At 43.3% G+C, this 23,232-nt stretch overlaps 2 protein-coding genes across 2 annotated transcripts in view; one reads left to right on the top strand and one right to left on the bottom strand.

Annotated features, from left to right (window-relative positions):
* NME3 (NME/NM23 nucleoside diphosphate kinase 3) overlaps positions 1-7,191 on the top strand; it is a 34,964-nt gene extending 27,773 nt beyond the window's left edge. The window contains exon 6 of the mRNA XM_075318267.1: positions 5,598-7,191. The gene's annotated coding sequence lies outside the window, so the exon portion shown is untranslated. The remainder of the gene's footprint in view (positions 1-5,597) is intronic.
* Positions 1-23,232, bottom strand: part of MAPK8IP3 (mitogen-activated protein kinase 8 interacting protein 3) — an 87,628-nt gene that overhangs the window by 5,402 nt on the left and 58,994 nt on the right. The window contains exons 16-29 of the mRNA XM_075318269.1: positions 22,404-22,574; positions 17,540-17,666; positions 17,018-17,113; positions 16,776-16,934; positions 15,190-15,355; positions 14,912-15,097; positions 13,233-13,416; positions 12,119-12,238; positions 11,934-12,014; positions 9,886-9,953; positions 8,178-8,326; positions 7,926-8,097; positions 7,584-7,697; positions 6,096-6,134 (exon numbers count right to left, since the gene is read on the bottom strand). Coding sequence (XP_075174384.1) covers positions 6,096-6,134; positions 7,584-7,697; positions 7,926-8,097; positions 8,178-8,326; positions 9,886-9,953; positions 11,934-12,014; positions 12,119-12,238; positions 13,233-13,416; positions 14,912-15,097; positions 15,190-15,355; positions 16,776-16,934; positions 17,018-17,113; positions 17,540-17,666; positions 22,404-22,574 — 1,832 coding nt within the window. The remainder of the gene's footprint in view (positions 1-6,095; positions 6,135-7,583; positions 7,698-7,925; positions 8,098-8,177; positions 8,327-9,885; positions 9,954-11,933; positions 12,015-12,118; positions 12,239-13,232; positions 13,417-14,911; positions 15,098-15,189; positions 15,356-16,775; positions 16,935-17,017; positions 17,114-17,539; positions 17,667-22,403; positions 22,575-23,232) is intronic.

Raw genomic sequence — 23,232 nt, 5'->3', positions numbered from 1 at the left:
GTCATAAAAAAAACGAACACGAGGAAGGCACACGGGTGATAAATTGTTGTTTTTTTCTTTCTGGACATAAAATGGCTGATTTTGCATATGCTCATGTGAACCCAGCCTTAGGCTAAGTTCCCACATAGAGTTTTTGGTTTGTTTTTAATGCTGCAGACTGTCATGATCCAGGCCTGTATCAGCTGCTGTGGTTTGATCCAGCTCCAGCCTAGTCACATCAGGGGTTAACTCCTCCCTGCCTTGCTCCGGTTTCCGGGACGCTATATCCTGGCGCTGCACCTCCGGTTCAGTGCAAGTGATAGTTTATGCTCTGCAGTGTTTGCTACCGGCTCTGGTAAGTTTCCCAATCTCTCCTGCCTCTTAGCTACCTTGTACTGACCCGGATCCTCCCCCATTCATCTGTCCGTTCCAGTCCCTGACTACCCGCTCCTGTCTACTGTGTTCCCTTCCCTGTCTGTCTTATCCCGGTTCCGACCTGTTTTTCCTCCTGCCTTGTTTCTACTTGGACTTCCTGGCATCTGACCTATATCCACGTTCCTGGCTCCAGTCTCTATCTCTCCCTTCTGCTATATCTGTGACCCCTCGGCTTCTGAACCTCGGCTATCTCCTGACCACGATTTGACTATCCCTGTACTGTTGTCTAGTCCTTCTGCTGCTGACTTGGTTTATTGACTACTCTACTGCCCTCTGGTGGCTTGCCTGCTAACTGCACTCTGAAGCTACACTGCTTGTAGCTTCAGCGTTTCCCTTAGTACAGTGCGACACAGACTATCTGCACTTTTCATTGCGTTCTTTAGTGCATTTTTTACTTGGGGGGTTTCACTTGTACTTTTCATCTCCTTTTGTTATTTAAAGTTTTTGAAACGTCATTTCTCCTTTATAAAACTTTAGTAATAAACTCATGTACAGATTACATGCGGATTTACTATGCCTCCATTGTGGAAATGTAAAAGACATGTACATACATTTTTTATCTGCAGATTTTTATACATATCATTCAAGTCTGTGGGAAAATCCTCAAATAAAATGCATATTTACCGCAAAAGGAATCGACATGTTGCAAAAATTAAATTCACACTGCAGGTCAGTTTACACTGCATTAAAAAAGGATTACAATGGGCATGAGATTTATATGTATCACATACTCTGTTCTGTAATACGCTGGTTTTTTGGGCACAAAAATACACAATGAAAAAAAAACTTATCAAATACTCATCATGGGAACTTAGTCTATAAAGTTCCTTTATAACGGGTCTAGAAAGTGTTATCATTAGGTCAAAATTTGTATTATTGATAGCCAAAATAATAGGCTAGGAAAAAAAAAATCAGATGCCATATGGGAAAACCAAATGGTTGGTGCCTGTAATCCTCTTGTTCTTCCCAACTCTGTGAGCCGGGATCGGTAAGACGCACACTATGATCCACTATTACCATAAAGTGTAGAAACCCTTTAAGATGATTTATTGTATAACATGTATAGAGAAGAGACCAGGTAGTACGTCACGGCTTATCCTATGATATAAAGGATCATGTACAAGATGCCCAGGGGGTCAACTATGGCTACCAATCAGATTGCTGCATACTTTACTTTCACTTTCTTTAAAAAATATCTACTATATAAAGCTGAGTGTGTGTGTGTGTGTGTGTGTGTGTGTGTGTGTGTGTCTATGTCCGCTAAAGGAATACACAGGGTCACATTTACAATCACAAAATTTTGCACAGACACCCATGTGACTCAGTAAACGTCATAGACTATGTTTTGATGGGAAAATGTAACCCCGCGCTTTACAGTTACTGCCCAAAAAACCTCCCTCCATTAAAGTCAATGGAGCTGGGAGCTACAAGTCATTAATAGGAGCTGTGATTGGTTGCTCTAGGAAAAAAGGACATTCATAGTATAAGAAGCTCATGTGTGAGGTAATATGATTTCTGTGGAGTGAGGGACACAGACAGAGACAGACAGACATAGGCACAGAGAGACAGACAGGGAAAGAGACAGACAGGGAAAGAGGCAGACAGACAGGGAAAGAGACAGATGGGGAAAGCTACAGATATACAGGGAAAGAGACAGACAGAGAAAGAGACAGACAGGGAAATATACAGACAAAAAGACAGACAGGGAAAGATACAGACAAAAAGACAGACAGGGAAAGATACAGACAAAGAGACAGAAAGGGAAAGATACAGACAAAGAGACAGAAAGGGAAAGAGACAGACACACAGAGACAGACAGACATACAGAGACAGACAGACACACAGAAAGACAGACAGAGACAGTGCGGGAAACAGACAGAGACAAATAGACAGCTAGAGACAGACAGTTTGGACACACCTCATTCAAAGAGTTTTCTTTATTTTCATGACTCTGAAAATTGTAGATTCACATTGAAGGCATCAAAACTATGAATTAACTGAATTAACACATGTGGAATGAAATACTTAACAAAAGAGTGTAAAACAACTGAAAATATGTGTTATATTCTAGGTTCTTCAAAGTAGCCACCTTTTGCTTTGATTACTGCTTTGCACACTCTTGGCATTCTCTTGATGAGCTTCAAGAGGTAGTCACCGGAAATGGTTTTCACTTCACAGGTGTGCCCTGTCAGGTTTAATAAGTGGGATTTCTTGCCTTATAAATGGGACCATCAGTAGGGTTGTGCAGAAGTCTGGTGGATACACAGCTGATAGTCCTACTGAATAGACTGTTAGAATTTGTATTATGGCAATAAAAAAGCAGCTAAGTAAAGAAAAATGAGAGGCCATCATTACTTTAAGAAATGGTCAGTCAGTCCGAAAAATTAGGGATACTTTCAAAGTTTTCCTAAGTGTAGTGGCAAAAACCATCAAACGCTACAAAGAAACTGGCTCATATGAGGACCGCTCCAGGAAAGGAAGACCAAGAGTCACCTCTGCTGCGGAGGATAAGTTTATCCGAGTCACCAGCCTCAGAAATCGCAGGTTAACAGCAGCTCAGATTAGAGACCAGGTCAATGCCACACAGAGTTCTAGCTGCAGACACATCTCTAGAACAACTGTTAAGAGGAGACTTTGTGCAGCAGCCTTCATGGTAAAATAGCTGCTAGGAAACCACTGCTAAGGACAGGCAACAAGCAGAAAAGAATTGTTTGGGCTAAAGAACAAAAGGAATGGATATTAGATCTGTGGAAATCTGAGCTTTGGTCTGAGGAGTTCACATTTGAGATCTTTGGATCCAACCACCGTGTCTTTGTGCGACGCAGAAAAGGTGAACGGATGGACTCTACATGCCTGGTTCCCACTGTGAAGTATGGAGGAGGTGGTGTGATGGTGTGGGGGTGCTTTTCTGGTGACACTGTTGGGGATTTATTCAAAATTGAAGGCATACTGAACCAGCATGGCTACCACAGCATCTTGCAGCGGCATGCTATTCCATCCGGTTTGCGTTTAGTTGGACCATCATTTATTTTTCAACAGGACAATGACCCCAAACACACCTCCAGGCTGTATAAGGGCTATTTGACTAAGAAGGAGAGTGATGGGGTGCTACGCCAGAGGACCTGGTCTCCACAGTCACCAGACCTGAACCCAATTGAGATGGTTTGGGGTGAGCTGGACCGCAGAGTGAAGGCAAAAGGGCCAACAAGTGCTAAGCATCTCTGGGAACTCCTTCAAGACTGTTGGAAAACCATTTCCGGTGACTACCTCTTGAAACTGATCAAGAGAATGCCAAGAGTGTGCAAAGCAGTAATCAAAGCAAAAGGTGGCTACTTTGAAGAACCTAGAATATAAGACATATTTTCAGTTGTTTCACAATTTTTTGTTAAGTATTTCTTTCCACATGTTTTAATCCATAGTTTTGATGCCGTCAACGTGAATCTACAATATTCAGAGACATGAAAATAAAGGTGTGTCCAAACTTTTGGTCTGTACTATATATATATATATATATATATATATAATAAAAATATATTTGGAATGTTAACTGGTCGCCAAGGGTAATGGCGCTATTTCCCAAATACTTTCTTCAACTGTATGAACATCCTAATCTGGGCCGAAATTAGGGGCTTAATTATAGGGCCTGCAGAGGTAGTGTTATATTCATAGCTAATACCAAAGTCTCTCTGCCACATAGAAAGCCACTAGTACTACATATTTGCAACCATTCTCAAATTTATTGGGAAAATCCTGCTGGCTGCCTTACAAAAGGGGGGCAGCTTATACCCCATCCCAACAAAGCATTTGGGGGGGGGGGGGGGCATTCCTTGGTGGTCCCAGGGTTGGGACTTTAATGTCTCACTAAATGTCGAGAAATATGATATTATAAATGGCATGGAAGATGGGGTTACTGGTTTTGTACTGGGCCTAGAGGGGTGTGGTGAAATAATTCTGACTGGGTATTTCAGATCCCCATTCTTGGGATTAGCAGGGGGCCCAGCAATTGGACCCCTTCACCTATGGATTTTGGGTTTCTCATTTCCATTTAATGTTGGGAATCTCTTTTTATAAGGAAAACATGTTCCCGAAATTAAGTAATATGGTGTATTTAACTTTAAGGCTATGTGCGCACGTTGCGTACAAGCCCTGCAGAAATTTCTGCAGCGATCTGAAGAGCACATGTGCGCTTTAGATCGCTGCAGAAATGTCCGTAGTGAGCGCCGATTCCATGCGCTCTGCCTGCAGCTCCTGCCATAGACAGAGCAGGAGCTGCCGGCAAAGCGCAGGAAAGAAGTGACATGTCACTTCTTTTTGCGCAGCGCTTCGGCAGTAGCCGAAGCGCTGCGCTCTTAAACGCCACGTGCGCACGGCCCCTGCACAGTCTCCATAGACTGTGCAGGGGACGCAGGACGCATGCAGTTACGCTGCGCTACAAAGCGCAGCGTAACTGCATGTTTTTACGCGACGTGCGCACATAGCCTAATAATAATAATAATATGTGGTCCTTGCTGCCTATAGCAACCAATCAGAGCTCAGCTTTTATTTCTAAACTCACTCTGGAAAAATGAAAGCTGCACTGTGATTGGTTGCTATAGGCGACAAGACCAAATGAGGCCTAGTAGAGGAGATTATCACTGACAATCCATATGGAGAGTGTGATCTCTCCCCCAGGACTATGTGTGCCATATTTATCAGCAGGGGGTACTCTCTGCTGATAAATAGGGTTAGGGGAATAAACAACTCCACTTAGACCTGGTACTGCTTTGATGCATGTTTCCCGGGGTAAAGCCATGCTTATTGTCCAGGGGCATATACCAAAAATAGGGAGTTTCAATGGCCTCAAACAGAACATTTGACATATATTACTTTACATTGCAAAATATTTTATTACATTTTTGCCATTTTCACCCATCATTTTATCTTGTTCTAACATTTATGTGGGTAAAACAACATTTTGCTCCTTGGAAACCATCAGCAAGCTGGTGCTGACAGATTTTAAGGGCTATTAAGGGATATTTTACTGCATATTTTCAGTTCATTGCTTTCTACCTGACATCAACCTACAGTCATACAATCATATATAAGGAGCAGTTGCTTTGGGGATCAATGATCCCTATAACATTGTGTTGTCCCAGGTTAAGACTCCATTATGAATCCAGTCCTAATGAAATATTTTATTGTAGCCGTCAAGCCTAGAACATAGCCTGGTCTCTACTCTGAGTAATGTCTGCATGATGTGGAGAACTTAAAATCGGACTTGGTATTCACTAAGAAAGCTGATCAGACCATCTCAAGAAGGGATACATGTGGTACATGTACAGGAAGCAGATGCCAATCCTAATTCACCATGGTCCTGGTGTCCCAGAGGATCCACAAATCTTCCTACGTATGCATTCATACATCCTGGTCTCCCAAAGTTTGCCATTCACGATTCTGGAAGAACTGAATGACGCTATCATGGCAGCCATGTTGTTGGTCACTTAGCTTTCTCATGACCTATATTTGCTTGTGTCTTCTGCATTTTAAGGAAATTTTATGTAAAAGCTTATATCAATATCCAAACACACATCAAGAAGTTCTGCCGCTTTGTGAATACCACAGAATGATGAAAAAATGAGGATGGAGACAGGACATGTTGGAAAGATGGGATGAGGCGACATAGAGTCAGGTCCAGCACTTACCCCTCAGCCCCAGCAGCTGGCCCCGGTGTAGGACTACCGCTAGCGGAGGTGGAAGGGTTGGGAGTATTCATAGGCCAGAGGAGGATAGGGAAAAGGATGGGGGGTAGGAAAGGGATAAAGCATGAAGAACACAAAGAATAAATTATTGGCAGGATTTGAGGTTGGAAACCTGTATATTGGGATGTGCAATACATTAATTAATACATATATACAGCAGTACCAGACTACGACTAGATAATAAAAGCCCTCCACGGTCCAACTCTCTCTCTCTCTCATTGCCATTTGATTTTCAGTAACTTTGCAATTCATTATTATCTTATTAGTGAGAAATTGCTATTTTTAAGTGTTTTCCAGATTTGCATAAATGATTAATAGCAGATAAATTCTCATAACAGTGAATGGAAGCATTCGTCTTTATTTCCAGAGGAAATTAATGGTATACGGTAGTGGCATCTATGCTGCTGATGCATTTAAGGCCGGGTTCACATCACATTTCAGCAACGTTTGTAAAATGGGGTTAAGGACGTGCCCCTGACGGTGCCCATAGACTTCAATTATCAAACTGAGTTCAAAACATTCAAGTTTGAACTCCATTTCATAATTTTCATACACACCCATCTTTAAAGTTAAAAACAATAAGGCAATAGACAACACTGCTGTTTCCGATTGAATTGTCCATGGCTCCTTCGAGGGTACATCTGAATACCGTTTGTGGGGGTCATGTGGGCGAATTATGATGTGAACCTGGCCTTATTCCTCTATGAAAAGCTGTGGAAAATATATGGTTTGCACAGGTTGGCATCTGCTGGTAAGCAAGAATGTATGGTCATCAGCAAAGATCTAGAAAACCATAAATAAATTAATTCAGTAAATTTATGTTTATATCATCATATAAGAGATTGGCTACATTATGCAGCATGGTCACTTTGCATTACATGAATATTAGTAGATTGTAAGCTCTTACGAGCAGGGTTGTCATTATTTTTGCTTTAGTTATTATATTTGCTTTAACTATTACATATGAATATTTATTTGTATATGAACCTCTGAATTGTAAAGTGCTGCAGAATATGTTGGCACTATAGAAATAAAGATTATTATTATTATTATGAACATCACTGCTATTTATTATGTGCAGTGTGGCTGGTATATTTGCATGGCTCTATGGTTGCTATTTTATATGGATACTGTGGCATGTATCTCCCTAGAAAGTCTGGATACAGTTTCTTTTGATTTTTGGCAGCAGAAAACTACAACTACTCTTCACTTCTCTTGGAAATAACTCCTATATAATGAGGCTTAATAAAAACAGGGGGGTGTAGCATATTCCAGGCAAACAGATTGCAGTTTTAATTAGTTTAAAGCAAATTTTTATAGCTATTGCTCCAATATTTCCATTCCTTGTGAATATATGTTCATTATATCATGCAGCTAAGGCTTTCAGTGTGGCACTGAACCCTTAAAGAAGTCCATTAATTCATTACTTACTTTCTGTGAGGGGTATTGAGATGACCACTCCATTTCCAGTTCCTACCCATAGTCGATTGCCGGCGATTAGCAGCGCTGTTATTCTTACAAAAGAAAATCCCAATTTTCCAGTGCCTGCCAATGACAAAAAGAGAAGATGACGAGTAATTGAGAATATAAACAAGTACTAAATACTAGTATATAATACATAATATATCTATGTCACATGTCAAATTCTGATACTGTTACAGCTCAGATCATACGCTATACACAGAGCCATGAATACTGGACTGTCTATGCTTCCTAGATGTAAAAACTGTCATGTTCTCTCCTATAATGAACTAGGGACGTAGCGTCACCCACCTAACATTTTACTGACGTAAGGCTCAATGTCCACATCCTGGAGATGCTGGTGGGTGTGGGCATGGTATAACCGCAGCGTGGAGTCCAATCGGATTGATACCCAAACCCCATCTCCAATCCATGCCAGCTGCCGCACTTGGCTTTCCCTTCGAGGATGGGCATCAAATGACTTCTATAGGTAGGAAAAGGAGAAATCATAGAATCACAAGACATAGCTTTTACTTGTAATAGATAGACAGATAGATATCTTACCGGTATCTGCATGGTTTTAGGCTGAATCACGTATATTTTGTTCTTGTAGCCGCACCATACTCTGTCATATACAACTGCCATACAGCGAATTGAATGATGAGTATGCCCGAGGTCCATCAAGTGATAATTACTGAGGTCCCACTGTTTGTCTTATGAAGAGGAATATACAATATATTAACAGTGATAAACTCTTACACACTTTTTTACCCAATGGTAATCCCATTTCATTATAATTACGGACACAAAATAATAGCAGTAATGTGATTAAGCTAAGGGTATGGGCACACAACGTCTTTGCAGGCGGATTCGCTGCAAAACCCCACTAAAACAAAGCTCAAAAAGTGATACAAAGAATAAACATGTGCACTGCAATGTCAAAACATCATACTGGGCATATGTGCAGCCTTCATTAGCTTCCTTTAATTGCTTCAGGCTTCCGAAAGCTGCAAAGCAGTTAAGTAAAGTGACCAGACCATTCTTCAGATGGATTACGCTTAGAAAGTGCTTGCTATTTATACATAATGTAAAGTAAAATAAAAAAAAGTTACAAAAACTACACAAAACATGCCAAAAAAAGATGCTTCAGAAGAAACACATCACATCATTTTCCTGAAGAGTTTTCCTTTTGCAAAACTAGGTAAGTATACCGACTTATAAAAGATATTGTGTGCCCAAACCCTTAAAGGGAATCTGTCAGGTGATTTTGTAGTACAATACTAATGTTATTTTTAAATAGGGCTTAAGGAGACCTTTCAGGATTAGTAAGTTTTATTGCTCTATGTTATCCTGTTACCTTGTTGTAAGCTCCATACAATTCAGTGTGACTTAGTAAGTAGTCAAGGATATGTAAATGCAATCTGCATATTCACTGCTATCCCCTCTCAGTGCTGGCATCAGTGAACCTAAATCTGAACTGAATTTGCACTGCTGACCCCACCCATGCTCCCTCCAACCTCTCAGCAATGATAGTGAATGCACTGGGAGGTGGGTGCAGTGAATATGCAAATTGTATTCACATACACTTGACTAGTGTGCACAAGACACTAAATTCTATGCAGCTGACAGCAAGATAACAGGATAAGGTAGAGCAATAAAACTTACTGAACCTGAAAGGTCTCTTTAAGCTCTATTTAAAATAACATTAGTATTGTACTACAAAATCATCTGACAAATTCCCTTTATGAGATTGTACAGTTTTAAAAAAAGAACATATGCTTGTACTGGCAGCTTTACTTCCAGCACTCAGGCAATTGGTAACTGAAGCGGGTCACTGCTCTGGACACCACTTGGTGCAGTAGTCCTTCCTAGGAGTTGAGATGTATCAGAAAATAGAAACTTGCGGATACCCAGGGATTGTAGGAAAGAGAAGCGGCGTAGGATTTATTAAAAGAGCCATTCTGACTTTTTTTAGTTCAGCTGGACACCCCATTTAAAGGGATTGTCCCCCCAGCACAATGTCTCCTATTTAGGGTATATGCCCATCATGACCTTCTGTGTTAGCACAGATGAAAGCTCTGGTGGACTTGGCTCTACAATGCAATACATGGTCATCCATTCAATAATAGATTCCCCTGCGGTAATGTGCTGCTGCTCACCTTTCTACAATGATACATGACATTTTGGGACTTTTGAGTCCTCATTAAAACCAACACTATAGTAACTACTAATGTGCTTATTACATAAAATAGAAAAGGATAAAATGCTCTACCTTCTCCTCGGTGGAAGATGGCCAATGTCCCATCTGCTAGGGCCACAAGTACCCGTCCTTTCACGTGCCTGGGAGTCACAAGATGATGTGTCATTTATAATAGAGGCTGTTACATTACTGAGGTGTCAGATATGTAAAAAGCCAATAAGGGTACTGTATTAATATGGGTATAAATGGAACTGATGCAGTTCCAGAGCAAATCATATGGAGATACCTCTTTGAGATGTCCTCTTTTTTTGGGAGGGAGTATTTTTTTTCTATTTAGGGAAATGCTAACTAATAGTGTCATATAAGGACTAAAATAGTAATGCCATGCAGTGCCTTAGCAATGCTGCAATACAGTACACAACAACAGTACAATTCAATGCACTTATGATTTAGCATATCCACCAATTTAGGCTGGGTCAGTCAACCAACTGATGTGTATGGTGGAGCTCTCCTCTCTGACCCCTGTCATAGGAGAGAATTATTGGACATTTTGGAGTACAACATGCCCAGATCTTTTGTTCTCTGGAGAAATACGCCAATGGTATAGTGTTTAGCAGATTCCACCATTCAGAATACATGTAAGCTCAGTCTTTTCTCCCTCTACACTGCCCCAATTGGACAGAAAATCAGCAAATTTTGCTTCCAGTACCATCTTTCTGCTGATGACACACAACTATACACCTCACCCCCGCTGTACTACAGAACACCAGTGGCTGTCTGCAGTTTCCAACATCATGTCTGCTCTCTATCTGAAACTTAACTTTTCCAAAACTGAACTACTTTTATTCCCTCCATCTTCTAACCACCCCTGTCTGTGTGTGGTACCACGATAATAACTCCTAGGCCGCAGGCTCGCTGTCTGGGGGTTATGCTCGACACTGATCTTTCCTTCACCTCCTATATACAATCTCTTGGCTGCTCCTGTCGCTTGCACCTCAAGTACATCTCTAGAATCCGCCCCTTTCTCACAATGGAAACTACAAAAATACTCACCGTGGCCCTGATCCACTCCCACTTTGACTACTGTAATTCTCTATTAATTGGTCTCCCCCTAACTAGACTTTCTGCTCTACAGTCCATCCTTAATGCTGCAGCCAGGGTCACCTATCTGGCTAATCGTTACTCGCTGTGCCAGTCATTGCACTGGCTGCCCGTATATATCACAGGATCCAATTCAAATTGCTTGTTCTCACTCACAAAGCTCTCCACAGTGCTGCACCCCGCTACATCTCCACCCTCCTCTCAGTCTAACACCCTACCCTTTCTCTACTCTCTGCAAACGGCGTTTGACTAACATCCTCACTAATCCAAACTTCCCATTCCCAGATCCAAGACTACTCCCGAGCTGCACCAATCCTCTGGAATGCTCTACCCCAAGAAACTAGGACGAATCACAACTTACTCAGCGTCAGACGCTCCCTAAAAACACATCTTTTTAGGGTAGCCTATCATACTCCCTAATTGAATTCAAATCACATAGTCCCTCCACGACTTCTCAGAACACAACACCCCATCAAACTCCACCACACTCAAAAGCATCTCAAAGTTTTGGCTGACTGATTAAGGCAGTCTTTACCTATCCCCCATTTCTTTGAGATGACTGGATTGTCATTGTAAACAAGCACTTGCACCTTGTCCCCCTCACCTCTTTGTAGATTGTAAGCTCTCATGAGCAGTTTTGTCTTTTTTGGTCAAATTATTGTGTTTTCTATAACTGTCACTTGTTTGTATATGAACCTCCTGAATTGTACAGCGCTGTGGAATATATTGGTGCTATAGAAATAAAGATTTTTTTTTTATTATATTATTATTATAGATGTCGGTATGTGTAAGCGGGGTAGATGCTTGCCTATAACAGTACATAAAGACACCATAGGTTGCAGCCAGACAGTTCTAATATTTTAGTGCTATACTGTGCACATATACCAGATCCATATATAGCCGAGATAATGCAAAGCCAGAGTCCAGCACCAACGTCAATGTGTAAAGCAGGACAAGATGGCAGATACCCTGGGCCCTTGTACCCATTCTCCAGCCCTGATGCGGTGGTTTATACGTACACAATGCTCAGCACCGAGTCCTTCAGCTTTATGGAGTGCAGACACTTTTTCCAGTTGGAGACAGCAGAATGAACGTACAACCTAAGTAGAAATAAGCAGAGGCGATCGTCACATGGGATAGGGTTACGGGCCGTCATTGCTATGACATATACCCCTGATGCCAGCTGGGGGTCTTGGTCACATACCAGCCGTTCTGCGCTCCCAGCCACATTGTCGGTGCAGCACTGGTGCCGGCGGGGATCTCGCTGTTCACCTCCGTCTCTTGCTGTGCCGTGCTCCCTTCGGGTTTTAGGTGCCCATTTTCACTAGTATTGGGAATAAAACAGAACAATATTAGGCTGAGAGTTGAAAACTTCACCATATACTAAATGATCTCCTGCTACTCTACAAGGAGCATCAGTGATCACATCAATCCAGTTACCCATTGGGGCTCACAATCTCCCCGCCATGGAGACAAACACGATGGCCAATTTATCACGATCTGCATGAACTGTGCTACATCCTGGGCCTTATCTACTATAAAAGCAAACTAACACCATGTCTATGGTAGCACTAGTTTTGGATGCTCATTTTTTGCCTTCTAATTTATGGGTTTTTGTCTAATCTTTAATACTTTACCTTTTTCCCTATTTGGGGACCTGGTAACTATATTGATGGAATTTACTATTTGGGGTGGTCCATTGACATCAATTGCTACAACAATTGTTTACACAGCCTTAAGCCTGCTTTACACGGTACGATCTATCGTGCAATTTCACGATCGATCGTACCCGCCCCTGTCATTTGTGCGTCACGGGCAATTAGTTGCCCATGGCGCACAAAGTCGTTAACCCCTGTCACACATACTTGCCTGCTGTGCGACGTAGCTGTGGGCGGCGAACATCCTCTTCCTGAAGGGGGAGGGACGTTCGGCGTCACAGCGACGTCACACAGCGGCCGCCCAATAGAAGCGGAGGGGCGGAGATGAGCGGGATGTAAACATCCCGCCCACCTCCTTCCTTCCGCATAGCCGGCGGGTGCCGCGGGATGGAGGTAAGCTGTTGTTCATCGTTCCCGGGGTGTCACACGGAGTGGCGTGTGCTACCCCGGGAACGATGAGCAACCGACGCCATTTTAATTAAGCGAGATTATGAAACCGAGCAACGAGTACATGACTCACGATTTGTGATCGATACTGCGACGCTCGGAGATGTCACACAGCCCGACGTCGCAAGCGTTGCCGGATGTGCGTCACAAAAACCGTGACCCCGACAATCTATCGCACGATAGATCGTCTCGTGTAAAGCACCCTTTAGATACCTGCAAAGTCGGCCATTTGCTACAGGGGCAGGGTCCATGAATACATGTTCTGTTAGGGGTCCTGATCGGACAGGTGCTGGTTCTGCTTCACTGATTGACGATTCTGGTACCTCCAAAGCTTCTGTGGCTTCCTCCGCTGACTGATGTTGGGTAAGTTTTCCGTTGCTTACGGTGGAAACCTCCCCTGGTAGGAAAAATCATAAACATCTCCATATAACCATACTGTATTTCAACAGTTTTAAACATGGTGCCCTTATAGTAGGTATTTCTGGGAGTTGTAGTGGTATTCCACAGTGTCTGTCTGCTATTTCATCCCTCTAAAACTGAACATGGACAAAACAGAATTAATTATCTTTCCTCCTTCTCACTCAACACCTCCAACCGACCTATCCATCAATGACAATGTCTACTCACTTTCCCCAGTCCCACGTGCTCGCTGCCTGGGAGTAACTCTAGACTCTGATATCTCTTTCAAGCAACACATTCAAGGTCTCTTCACCTCCTGCCACCTCCAACTAAAAAAAAAAAAGTATTTCCCGGATTCGTACATTCCTTTTTCAAGAAGCAGCAAAAAAAATAGTGCATGACCTTATTGTCTCCCGCCTGGACTATTGCAACCTCCTGCTCTGTGGCCTCTCTTCTAACAGTCTCGCACCCCTACAATCTACTATAAACTATGCTGTCAGACTAATCCACATGTCCCCCCGCTACACCTCGACCTCTCCTCTCTGCCAATACCTTCACAAAACTTGTCCTATTCACAAATAGGAAAAGACCTGTTTTGGGCACAGAAGACTCTTCTCCCCATGTTGGGACTCAAGTTTCAAAGGTTTAAAATCACCCTGAAAGAGAATTCATAGCCAGACATAGGGAGAGAAGTCCATACAGGAGAAAAAGAGTCCAATGGGTGGTTCCCACTAGCTTTTCCCCACCCCTCTCATCTTGATTTGCAGATCTCTCTCTATATGCAAATAGGAATTGACCTGTCAAACAAGACAATTAGGACAGGGATGTGCCGCCCGGATTTCTGTTGCCAGGACTTAAAATCTCCCTTAAAGCGAAGTCATAGCCAGACGTCACGTGATTAGGCCCTTGCTTGCCTTAAACTCACCCTGGCTAGTGAGTAGGCTGGCGAGAACACTAGTCTCACCACTGCAATAACGAGTGGAATCAAGATGAGGGGGGAGGGAGATCTACTGGATGGCTCCCCCCAACTTTCCCCAGCCCAGCTTAATTGACAAAACTTTCCCTTTATGCACATAGGGAGGGAACTGTCAATCAAACCAAGCTGGGCACAGAGGAGCCACCCAGCAGTCTTCTCTTCTCTCCCTGCCGGGAGCTCTTTTCCCAGTGCCTGGCTCATTTATATCTTTTCTGAAATGTTGTCCTGCTCCAGAGTATAATATGGCATTCTGCAATGAGGCAGACTGTCTGTATTTTATGCTGCCCAAGATTTACCCAATATGAAGAGCTAATAGATTTCCTTGAAATCGGGATAGAAATATTGAGAACCTTTTAGCCATTATGTCAATTTCTACTTTTTATAAAACAGAGTTCCAAATACCCTTCATAGACTTGAAAGTCAAGATGCCCACTGCCTGCGGCCACCATTAGGGGGAGCTCAGTGCATACAGAGTTCTATCTGAGGCAGTGTACAATCAGAATACAGTAACACAAACCTTGGTTCTTGTCCAGAACTGGGGTGTCGCCACGGGAGGAGCAATTACTGCGTGGCACATTGCATCTCGTGGCACATCCCACAATCGTGATTCCTGCTAGGACTCCATCTGTATCACTTGCGTCCTCTGTATTAGCCTCTCCCTCCAGGAATATCTCCCCTGGTGGGTAATCACTATCACTGGCAGCTACAGGAGACAGAAAAATACAGTCTGGTGATGAGAAATATCAAGGATGATATTAAAGTAAATCAATGGGTACTCATGGGGCATTGTCCTACCTGGGATACTGGAGATACAGAGCACATGGGCATTGCAAACTGTGAACTGGTCCACCAGGGTGCCAGGTTGGTTGGCATCTATAATCACAACCTTGCTAGTTGATAGAGTGCTGGTTAATATCCATACACGGCTGGAGGTGGCATCTGCTTCATAGATTTCCTTGCTCTACAGAAATAGGAAGAAGAAATCATATTAGGCAGGTTATGTGCTGTATTTCGGAACCACTGGCATTTACACCTTGGGCTGGGTCTGCTCATAAAAATCATTGATCTCTACTTGAGTACCTGGGTGCTTAAAGAGTAAACATTTATGTGGATTTTTTGTTAGATTTTGTAGGCACTTTAAATGACTGTAGATCAGTGGTGGTCTGCGTCCTGAAAGCCCCCTCCAATCAATTGCTGAAAAGATGCTTGAAAAGTGTACCTGAGAAAGTTGAAACCCCAAATTGAAGAGATGTGGGGAAAAATATCTAATTTGCTTAAAACTCCCATTAAAAAAATACAGGGAGAGGGGACACCTCCTGCAATTCACCTATACCCTACACTCCTTAGCGTCCCTATACGAGTCCTTACCCCCCCATCCGTCGCTGTCACATGCCTAGGCCCTTGCTTGCCCTAAACTCACCCACCCTGGCTAGTGAGTAGGCCAGTGAGAACACTAGTCTCACCACTGCAATAATACAACACAAGGTAAGGGTGACCGACAGAGGGAAAATAGACACAAAAAGGGAAACACTTCAAGCTTTTCTAATGCAGCTAAACACCACAGCTGCAATAGTCACGACTCCTCAGCTTCTTCCAGAGCCAGGCTCCTTCCAAAGTGCTCAGCACGAAATGAGAATCTATAACCGATGTCAGATGGTAAAGGCCACTTTACACACAAAGATAAATATGCGGCAGATGTGTGGTTGCAGTGAAATTGTGGACAATCAGTGCCAGGTTTGTGGCTGTGTACAAATGGAACAATATGTCCATGATTTTACTGCAACCACAGATCTGCCAAAGATTTATCTCTGCGTGTAAAGTGGCCTTTAGACACATGACTTTTTATAGCGCAGGGGAGTGGTCATAAAAGAGCTGCACCTGAGATTAAGGCTACAAAGGACAGCCAGCTAAGGGAGAGTCCTTAACCCCTACAGCACTAAAAGGAAGTAGATTCTTTCAAATACAAGTTGTAGACCTACGAACAATAAGGCATTGTGATCTTCTGGTCTCAAACTTGCCAGAGGTCACCCCAGAGCTGGAGACACTCATGACATAATCCCAAAGCTGTTACAAATTCTGTCCTGATGACAATCAATATGGCTACCATTATCAGTGACTTTAGAATTAATGTAAGGAAGCCTCCAATTTGGCCCCTTTGTGGGACAGAAGCTGAGAATAGCTACAAAGAGTGTCTCTCAGTGTGGAGGTTCCTGTACGTACACGTGTAACACACACAGATCATTGATTTCAATAAGAACTATGTAATTCTTCATTTTACCTTTGGTGGCGCTGCAGGATAACAGTTATTTTTGCTTAGCTATCAGCTGATCACTGATGGTCCCAGCAGAAGGAACCCCGTTACCAGCCTCAAGTGTCCTCACCTTCTTCTTCTCCGGTGAGGTGTGGGTGCTCTTGCTCTCTCCTTCCACTTCACGTTCGGTTGTTAATGGATCTCGACCAGGAGTTGGTTTCACCCCTGTCAAACTTTCCTCCTCAAATGGCTTCCAGCCTGTTAAATCCACTCCGGCTGCGCACCACAACTGTGAAAAAGGACGCAGTATAATTTAGTGCTCATTTCACTATAGGTGGTACTGGGGGGTCACAGATAAAAGTATGACAGTACCTTCATAGTGGGATCTTTCTCTACTAGGGGTCTACAGTACACGGGCACGGGCACATTCTTCATACGGTTGTCCTCCTGACCTCCGTTTGGACTCAGCTTATTAAACAACACACACAAAATGGTTCTATCAAAACCCGTTACATATGGAAAGGATAATGGTATCGGCTTTACCCATTGCCTGCACTCAGTGATGCTGAACCCATGATCCCATTGGTGTAAATTAAAGGGATAGTTCCCTCAGAACAACCCTTGCCCAAAATTAGTGCTGATCATCTTTTGGGCTTGGGAAAAAAATTGCAATTGAATGATCATGGGAAGGTATGGTGCTGCTCCTGGGAAATAAAGTAGATGGTTTTTTTCCTATTCTGGACAATGTGGACGTCAAGTCCTGGGAGGAATACTCCATCAGTTCCCTGTTATATGCTATATGCATAGCTCAGATCTTAAAATCGGATGCAGCACTGTGTGTAGGCAATGGGTCCACGTAATCTAATGCTTAATATCCCGGCCCAAGTCACCAACCTGCTTGTACTTAGCAGGCAGGCTCCACCCACAAGCTTGTAGGCGACCGTCATCATTACGCACGTGCTCCCGCACTTGGCGGTACTGCTCGCGTTTTTGCTCACGGCGAGCTGTGGAGGTGCAATCACTGAGGAGAGAAGCCACAGTGTTACTTCTCAATCTAGAGGGAGAGAGAAAGCGAGAGAGGGTGCCCGGTGTCAGGGGAGAGCAGAAAGCAAAGCAGCAAGGGTTAACGCCAATGTATTAGTAAGATTGCTGCACGTCCGAGCAAAGCAATCTGGAAATAAAGAGTTAAAATCTTACACTAAGGCTTTGTGCACATGGAGTTTTTTTAAGCAGAAACTCCCCAAATTTCTGAACTCAAAAACTTTCCAAAAACTCATCAAAAAGACTGTGCACAGAGCCTAATGCAAAAAAGATCTAAGGGCTTCAGACAGCCATTACATAATGCAGTCTATTCCAGATATCTCAACTCAGAAAGAACAGAATGTATGAGCAATAAGGCAAGCAATGGGAAGCAAATGCAGAGGCCATAGCGTCGTACAATCACCCTGTCCAATTTGACAAGCATTCTGATAGATTCAGATAAATCCAATACATTCTAATGTATTTAATGGGGAAATCGTCTATTTGTAGTGGGCTAAGCAACTTAAAGATCAAAGGAATATAAAAAAAAATCTATTTCAGGAGCTCAATCATATCCCTCTACTACTCATTTTTCTGTGACTGGCCATGAAACAACTTACTGCAGCAGGAGCCTCCCCCCTCTGTCCTGTCTGCATATTTACCAACATTCGTATAAGCAAAATCAAAACATTCCCCAAAACAAAAGGACAACCTACTTTTGATCAAGATTTGTCCCAACCAAACCCCTTTTTTGTTTTGTTTCCTGGCAAAATCGGGACTGTTGGCAAATATGCATGTGCCGCAGGACATAAACATCATTAAAGGGAAGGTGCCACAATTGCAATTTTGTATTAATAATTACTGATTATAGAATCCATTATTTTTAATACAAAATTAAATTAATTGTTTATTTAGGTTTTTTTTTTTTTTTACTCAAACACTGGGGGCTGCCATCTTGGATTTGCAGTGTGTAACGGCAGTTACAAATCGCAAACACGGCAGCCCCTGTGTATAGGGGCTAATAGTTGGCATCCGACTTTATCTTTTTCAATGCGGCCGCTTCCTACTGAGACCTGGACAAACACCCCCTGGGCTGTCTAGATCCCAACTCTGGGAGGAGATCAGCGCCATCTCTGTGGAGCCCACAGCGTATATTTTGTGCTCCACTTTTACCCTGAGCGCGGTGGTGAGCGCTGATATGGGGCACAATAGTATGGGGGCACAGTAGTATGGTGGCACAGTAATATGGGGGCACAGTAATACGGTGGCATAGTAATATGGTGGCATAATATATGGGGCACAGTATACAGTGGGGCACCTTGAACAGTGGATTCACTATGCCGGTGGTGCTTGGTGACACTTTCCACAGTTCAGGATCACTTTGCAATCACCAACAAAATGGCTCTGCACTGTGATCCTAAAGGCCCCGTCACACTAAGCAACATCGCTAGCAACATCGCTGCTAACAAACAACTTTTGTGACGTAGCAGCGATGTTGCTAGCGATGTTGCTGTGTGTGACATCCAGCAACAACCTGGCCCCTGCTGTGAGGTCGTTGGTTGTTGCTGAATGTCCTGGGCCATTTTTTAGTTGTTGCGGTCCCGCTGTGAAGCACAGATCGCTGTGTGTGACAGCGAGACAGCAACAACTAAATGTGCAGGAAGCAGGAGCCGGCTTCTGCGGAGGCTGGTAACCAATGTAAACATCGGGTAACCAAGAAGCCCTGTCCTTGGTTACCCGATATTTACCTTTGTTACCAGCCTCCCTCTGTGCACATGTAGCTGCAGGACACATCAGGTTAATTAACCCGATGTGTGCTGTAGCTAGGAGAGCAAGGAGCCAGCGCTAAGCATTGTGCGCTGCTCCCTGCTCTGTGCACATGTAGCTGCAGCACACATCGGGTAATTAACCCGATGTGTGCTGTAACTAGGAGAGCAGGGAGACAGCGCTCAGTGTGCGCTGCTCCCTGCTCTCTGCACGTGTAGCTCCGTGCGCTGGTAACCAAGGTAAGTATCGGGTTGGTTACCCGATATTTACCTTAGTTACCAAGCGCAGCATCTTCCACGCGGCGCTGGGGGCTTGTCACTGGTTGCTGGTGAGCTCACCAGCAACTCGTGTAGCGACGCTCCAGCGATCCCTGCCAGGTCAGGTTGCTGGTGGGATCGCTGGAGCGTCGCAGTGTGACATCTCACCAGCAACCTCCTAGCAACTTACCAGCGATCCCTATCGTTGTTGGGATCGCTGGTAAGTTGCTTAGTGTGACTGGACCTTAAATGTCATCCTCCCTTATCCTTTTGCAAACACCCAAAAGTGGAGGGGGAGGTGTGATATCTCACACAGACATTAAGCAGATTCTGCCCACTTTTACAGCAGTTGTAATGTGAGTTAGTTGTACGCTAGGTTTTCAGCAGCTGCTCCCCCTAGTGTTTAAGAGTGGAAAATATCATACTTTTTTTATTTTTATATTTTGCTAAATTAAAAACAAATGAAAATATTCAAACAAGGCATTAAAACATTAATACTTTCCAATTTTTCAGTTATTCAATTTTTTTTTATGGCACCTTCTCTTTAAGCCTTACTCTCTTGGCTAAGCTTAACCCTATGCAGAAAATGGAAAAGATCAGAAGGAAATTATCTTGTGGTTTGTTTTGGGGTTTTTTTTGCTAAATTTAGTTACTGCAAAATTATACAGTACAGAACAAAAGTTTGGACACACCTTCTCATTCAAAGAGTTTTTTTTTTATTTTCAGGACTCTGAAAATTGTAGATTCACATTGAAAGCATCAAAACTATGAATTAAAACATGTGGAATTAAATACTTAAAGTGTGAAACAGCTGAAAATATGTCTTATATTCTAGGTTCTTCAAAGTAGCCGCCTTTTGCTTTGATTACTGCTTTGCACACTCTTGGCATTCTCTTGATCAGCTTCAAAAGGTAGTCACCAGAAATGGTTTTCCAACAGTCTTGAAGGAGTTCCCAGAGATGCTTACACTTGTTGGCCCTTTTGCCTTCACTCTGCGGTCCAGCTCACCCCAAACCATCTCGATTGGGTTCAGGTCTGGTGACTGTGGAGGCCAGGTCATCTGGTGTAGCACCCCATCACTCTCCTTCTTAGTCAAATAGCCCTTACACAGCCTGGAGGTGTGTTTGGGGTCATTGTCCTGTTGAAAAATAAATGATGGTCCAACTAAACGCAAACCGGATGGAATAGCACGCCCCTGCAAGATGCTGTGGTAGCCATGCTGGTTCTGTATACCTTCAATTTTGAATAAATCCCCAACAGTGTCACCAGCAAAGCACCCCCCACACCATCACACCTCCTCCTCCATGCTTCACGGTGGGAACCAGCCATGTAGAGTCCATCCGTTCACCTTTTCTACAAAGACACGGTGGTTGGATCCAAAGATCTTAAATTTGGACTCATCAGACCAAAGCATAGATTTCCACTGGTCTAATGTCCATTCCTTGTGTTCTTTAGCCCAAACAAGTCTCTTCTGCTTGTTGCCTGTCCTTAGCAGTGGTTTCCTAGCAGCTATTTTACCATGAAGGCCTGCTGCACAAAGTCTCCTCTTAACAGTTGTTCTGGAGATGAGAAGGTGTGTCCAAACTTTTGGTCTGTACTGTAGGAACATGCAGAATGAGCTGTACTTGAAGTATGGTTATCTCGTTTACTTGTATCATTTATTTCTAGGTTTAGTGATAGGTCTAATATTCACATGTGCAATGTAGTACAAGTTGTGTTTTAGATCTTGGAGGCGTGATTGGGCTTAAAGTAGTTATCTTTGTGTGGACTTTGCATATTTGTGTGTATGAGGCACAAAACCTACAGACAGGTAGTTGCTAACTACCTGCCTTTTCTTCCTGGGGTCGATCTCTACCGGCTCAGGCTGCGACTCCACTGATTTATTTGACCTCACATCAACAGAGTAGCTTTTCCTCTTCCGCTCTGCTCTATCGACGGAGCGTCACTGCTGACATCGTGCTAATGGACAATCAGTTCCTTGAGTTAGAGAGCGGGGAGCCGGCTGTTAATCAGCATGTCATCAGTAGTTATGCTCCATCGACAGAGCAGAACGGAAGAGAAGCATCTGCCCTGTCAACGTGACATCGCCAGGAGCCACAGCACTGAGCCAGCTGAGATCAACACCGGGCAGAAGAGACAGGTAGTACGCAACTACCTGCCTGAAAGTTCTTAGCCCCATAAGGAGAAGTAAGCAAAGCCCAGATAGCCACCTGAAATAGCCAAGTCTATGTATACAGCACTAAAACTGGCCATAGGCATAACAGAGTTGTTGCTGAACTCCTCTACAGTGGACAATAATCCCCCTAGCTCCCCAGAAACAAGCACTTTTGGAACCCAAAATGCAGTTGTGAGTAGAGGCTTAGTTAGTTGTTAGTAAAAGTTAAGGAATAAACTAAAGCGTGAGGTTGTGTAGGGTTTGGAAACAAGATTTTGAATATAAACCAACAGAGCATTAGAAAAAAGTATTCACATTATTCAGTAAAACATTCCTGCCCTCATCCACAAGGTAAAACTGAGTTTAATGCACATACACTAAGGAGCAAAAGGGTAACAATGTTTTGAGCTTTTTGACTTTCAGTCTCCATATCTCACCATCCACTACAGCTTTAAGCGGGAGACAACTTTCATTTTATAGACAATTATCTTGGCTATCTCCTACATAAAGCTGACTTGCATTTATTTAGCATATGATTAGTTATCATAGCTTGACTTACTCATCAGGGAAGAACTCGATTGTGCGCCCTCCAGTGGAGATCTGACACATGGTGTGACTGCGACGTTGGCTAAACCCAGCTGGAGTGGGGGACTTGTAGTGGATGTTGACTGGGGGGTACGATCTCTTTGCAGGAGGAGGGCTGGAGGAAGAGCTGAACAACCTGCTGAAGCTGAAAGATGAAAACAACAGATGATGTGGTTACTTGGAGAAAAACCGTAGGATCACATAAAATTGTTTGTCTTGGTATTTAAGGGCTATACCGTGATATTCATCTCTAGAAGCCCTACTGAACGTCTCCACCTAGCATAGGCATCAGTATTAGCTTGCTATAGATAAGTTTACCAGCTACTTAAAGAGGACCAACCACCAGGATTTTCCTATATAAACTAAAGCCAGTGCTATACTGGCGCTATCATGCTGATTCTATACATACCTTTAATTGTGAGATCGGATGTATAGTTTCTGAAATACAGGCAAGTAAAGCTTGTAAAATGCACTGTTACTTGAATGATAGGTGTTACAGAATATCTAATTGGTAGGTTGGGTTTTCTAATTATTCCCGCCCCTGTCTGCCTGCCTGTCCTTCCTGCTCCCTGTCTGCTTGCCTGTCCTTCCTGCTCCCTGTCTGCCTGCCTGTCCTTCCTCCTCCCTGTCTGCTTGCCTGTTCTTCCTCCCCTTGTCTCTGTTATTACAGGGGGAGGAGGAAGGAAGGAAGGCCTAGCAGCAGACAGGGGTGGAAATAACTAGGAAACCCCGACCCACCTATTAGATATTCTGCAGCATCACAGCATCTATCAATCAAGTAGCAGTGCATTTCACAAATTTTA

Source organism: Anomaloglossus baeobatrachus, chromosome 7 (genome assembly GCF_048569485.1).
Source record: "Anomaloglossus baeobatrachus isolate aAnoBae1 chromosome 7, aAnoBae1.hap1, whole genome shotgun sequence".
NCBI classification, from domain to species: Eukaryota; Metazoa; Chordata; class Amphibia; order Anura; family Aromobatidae; genus Anomaloglossus; species Anomaloglossus baeobatrachus.
Note: the sequence above shows the minus strand (reverse complement) of the source record. Positions and strands in the feature narration are given on the sequence as shown.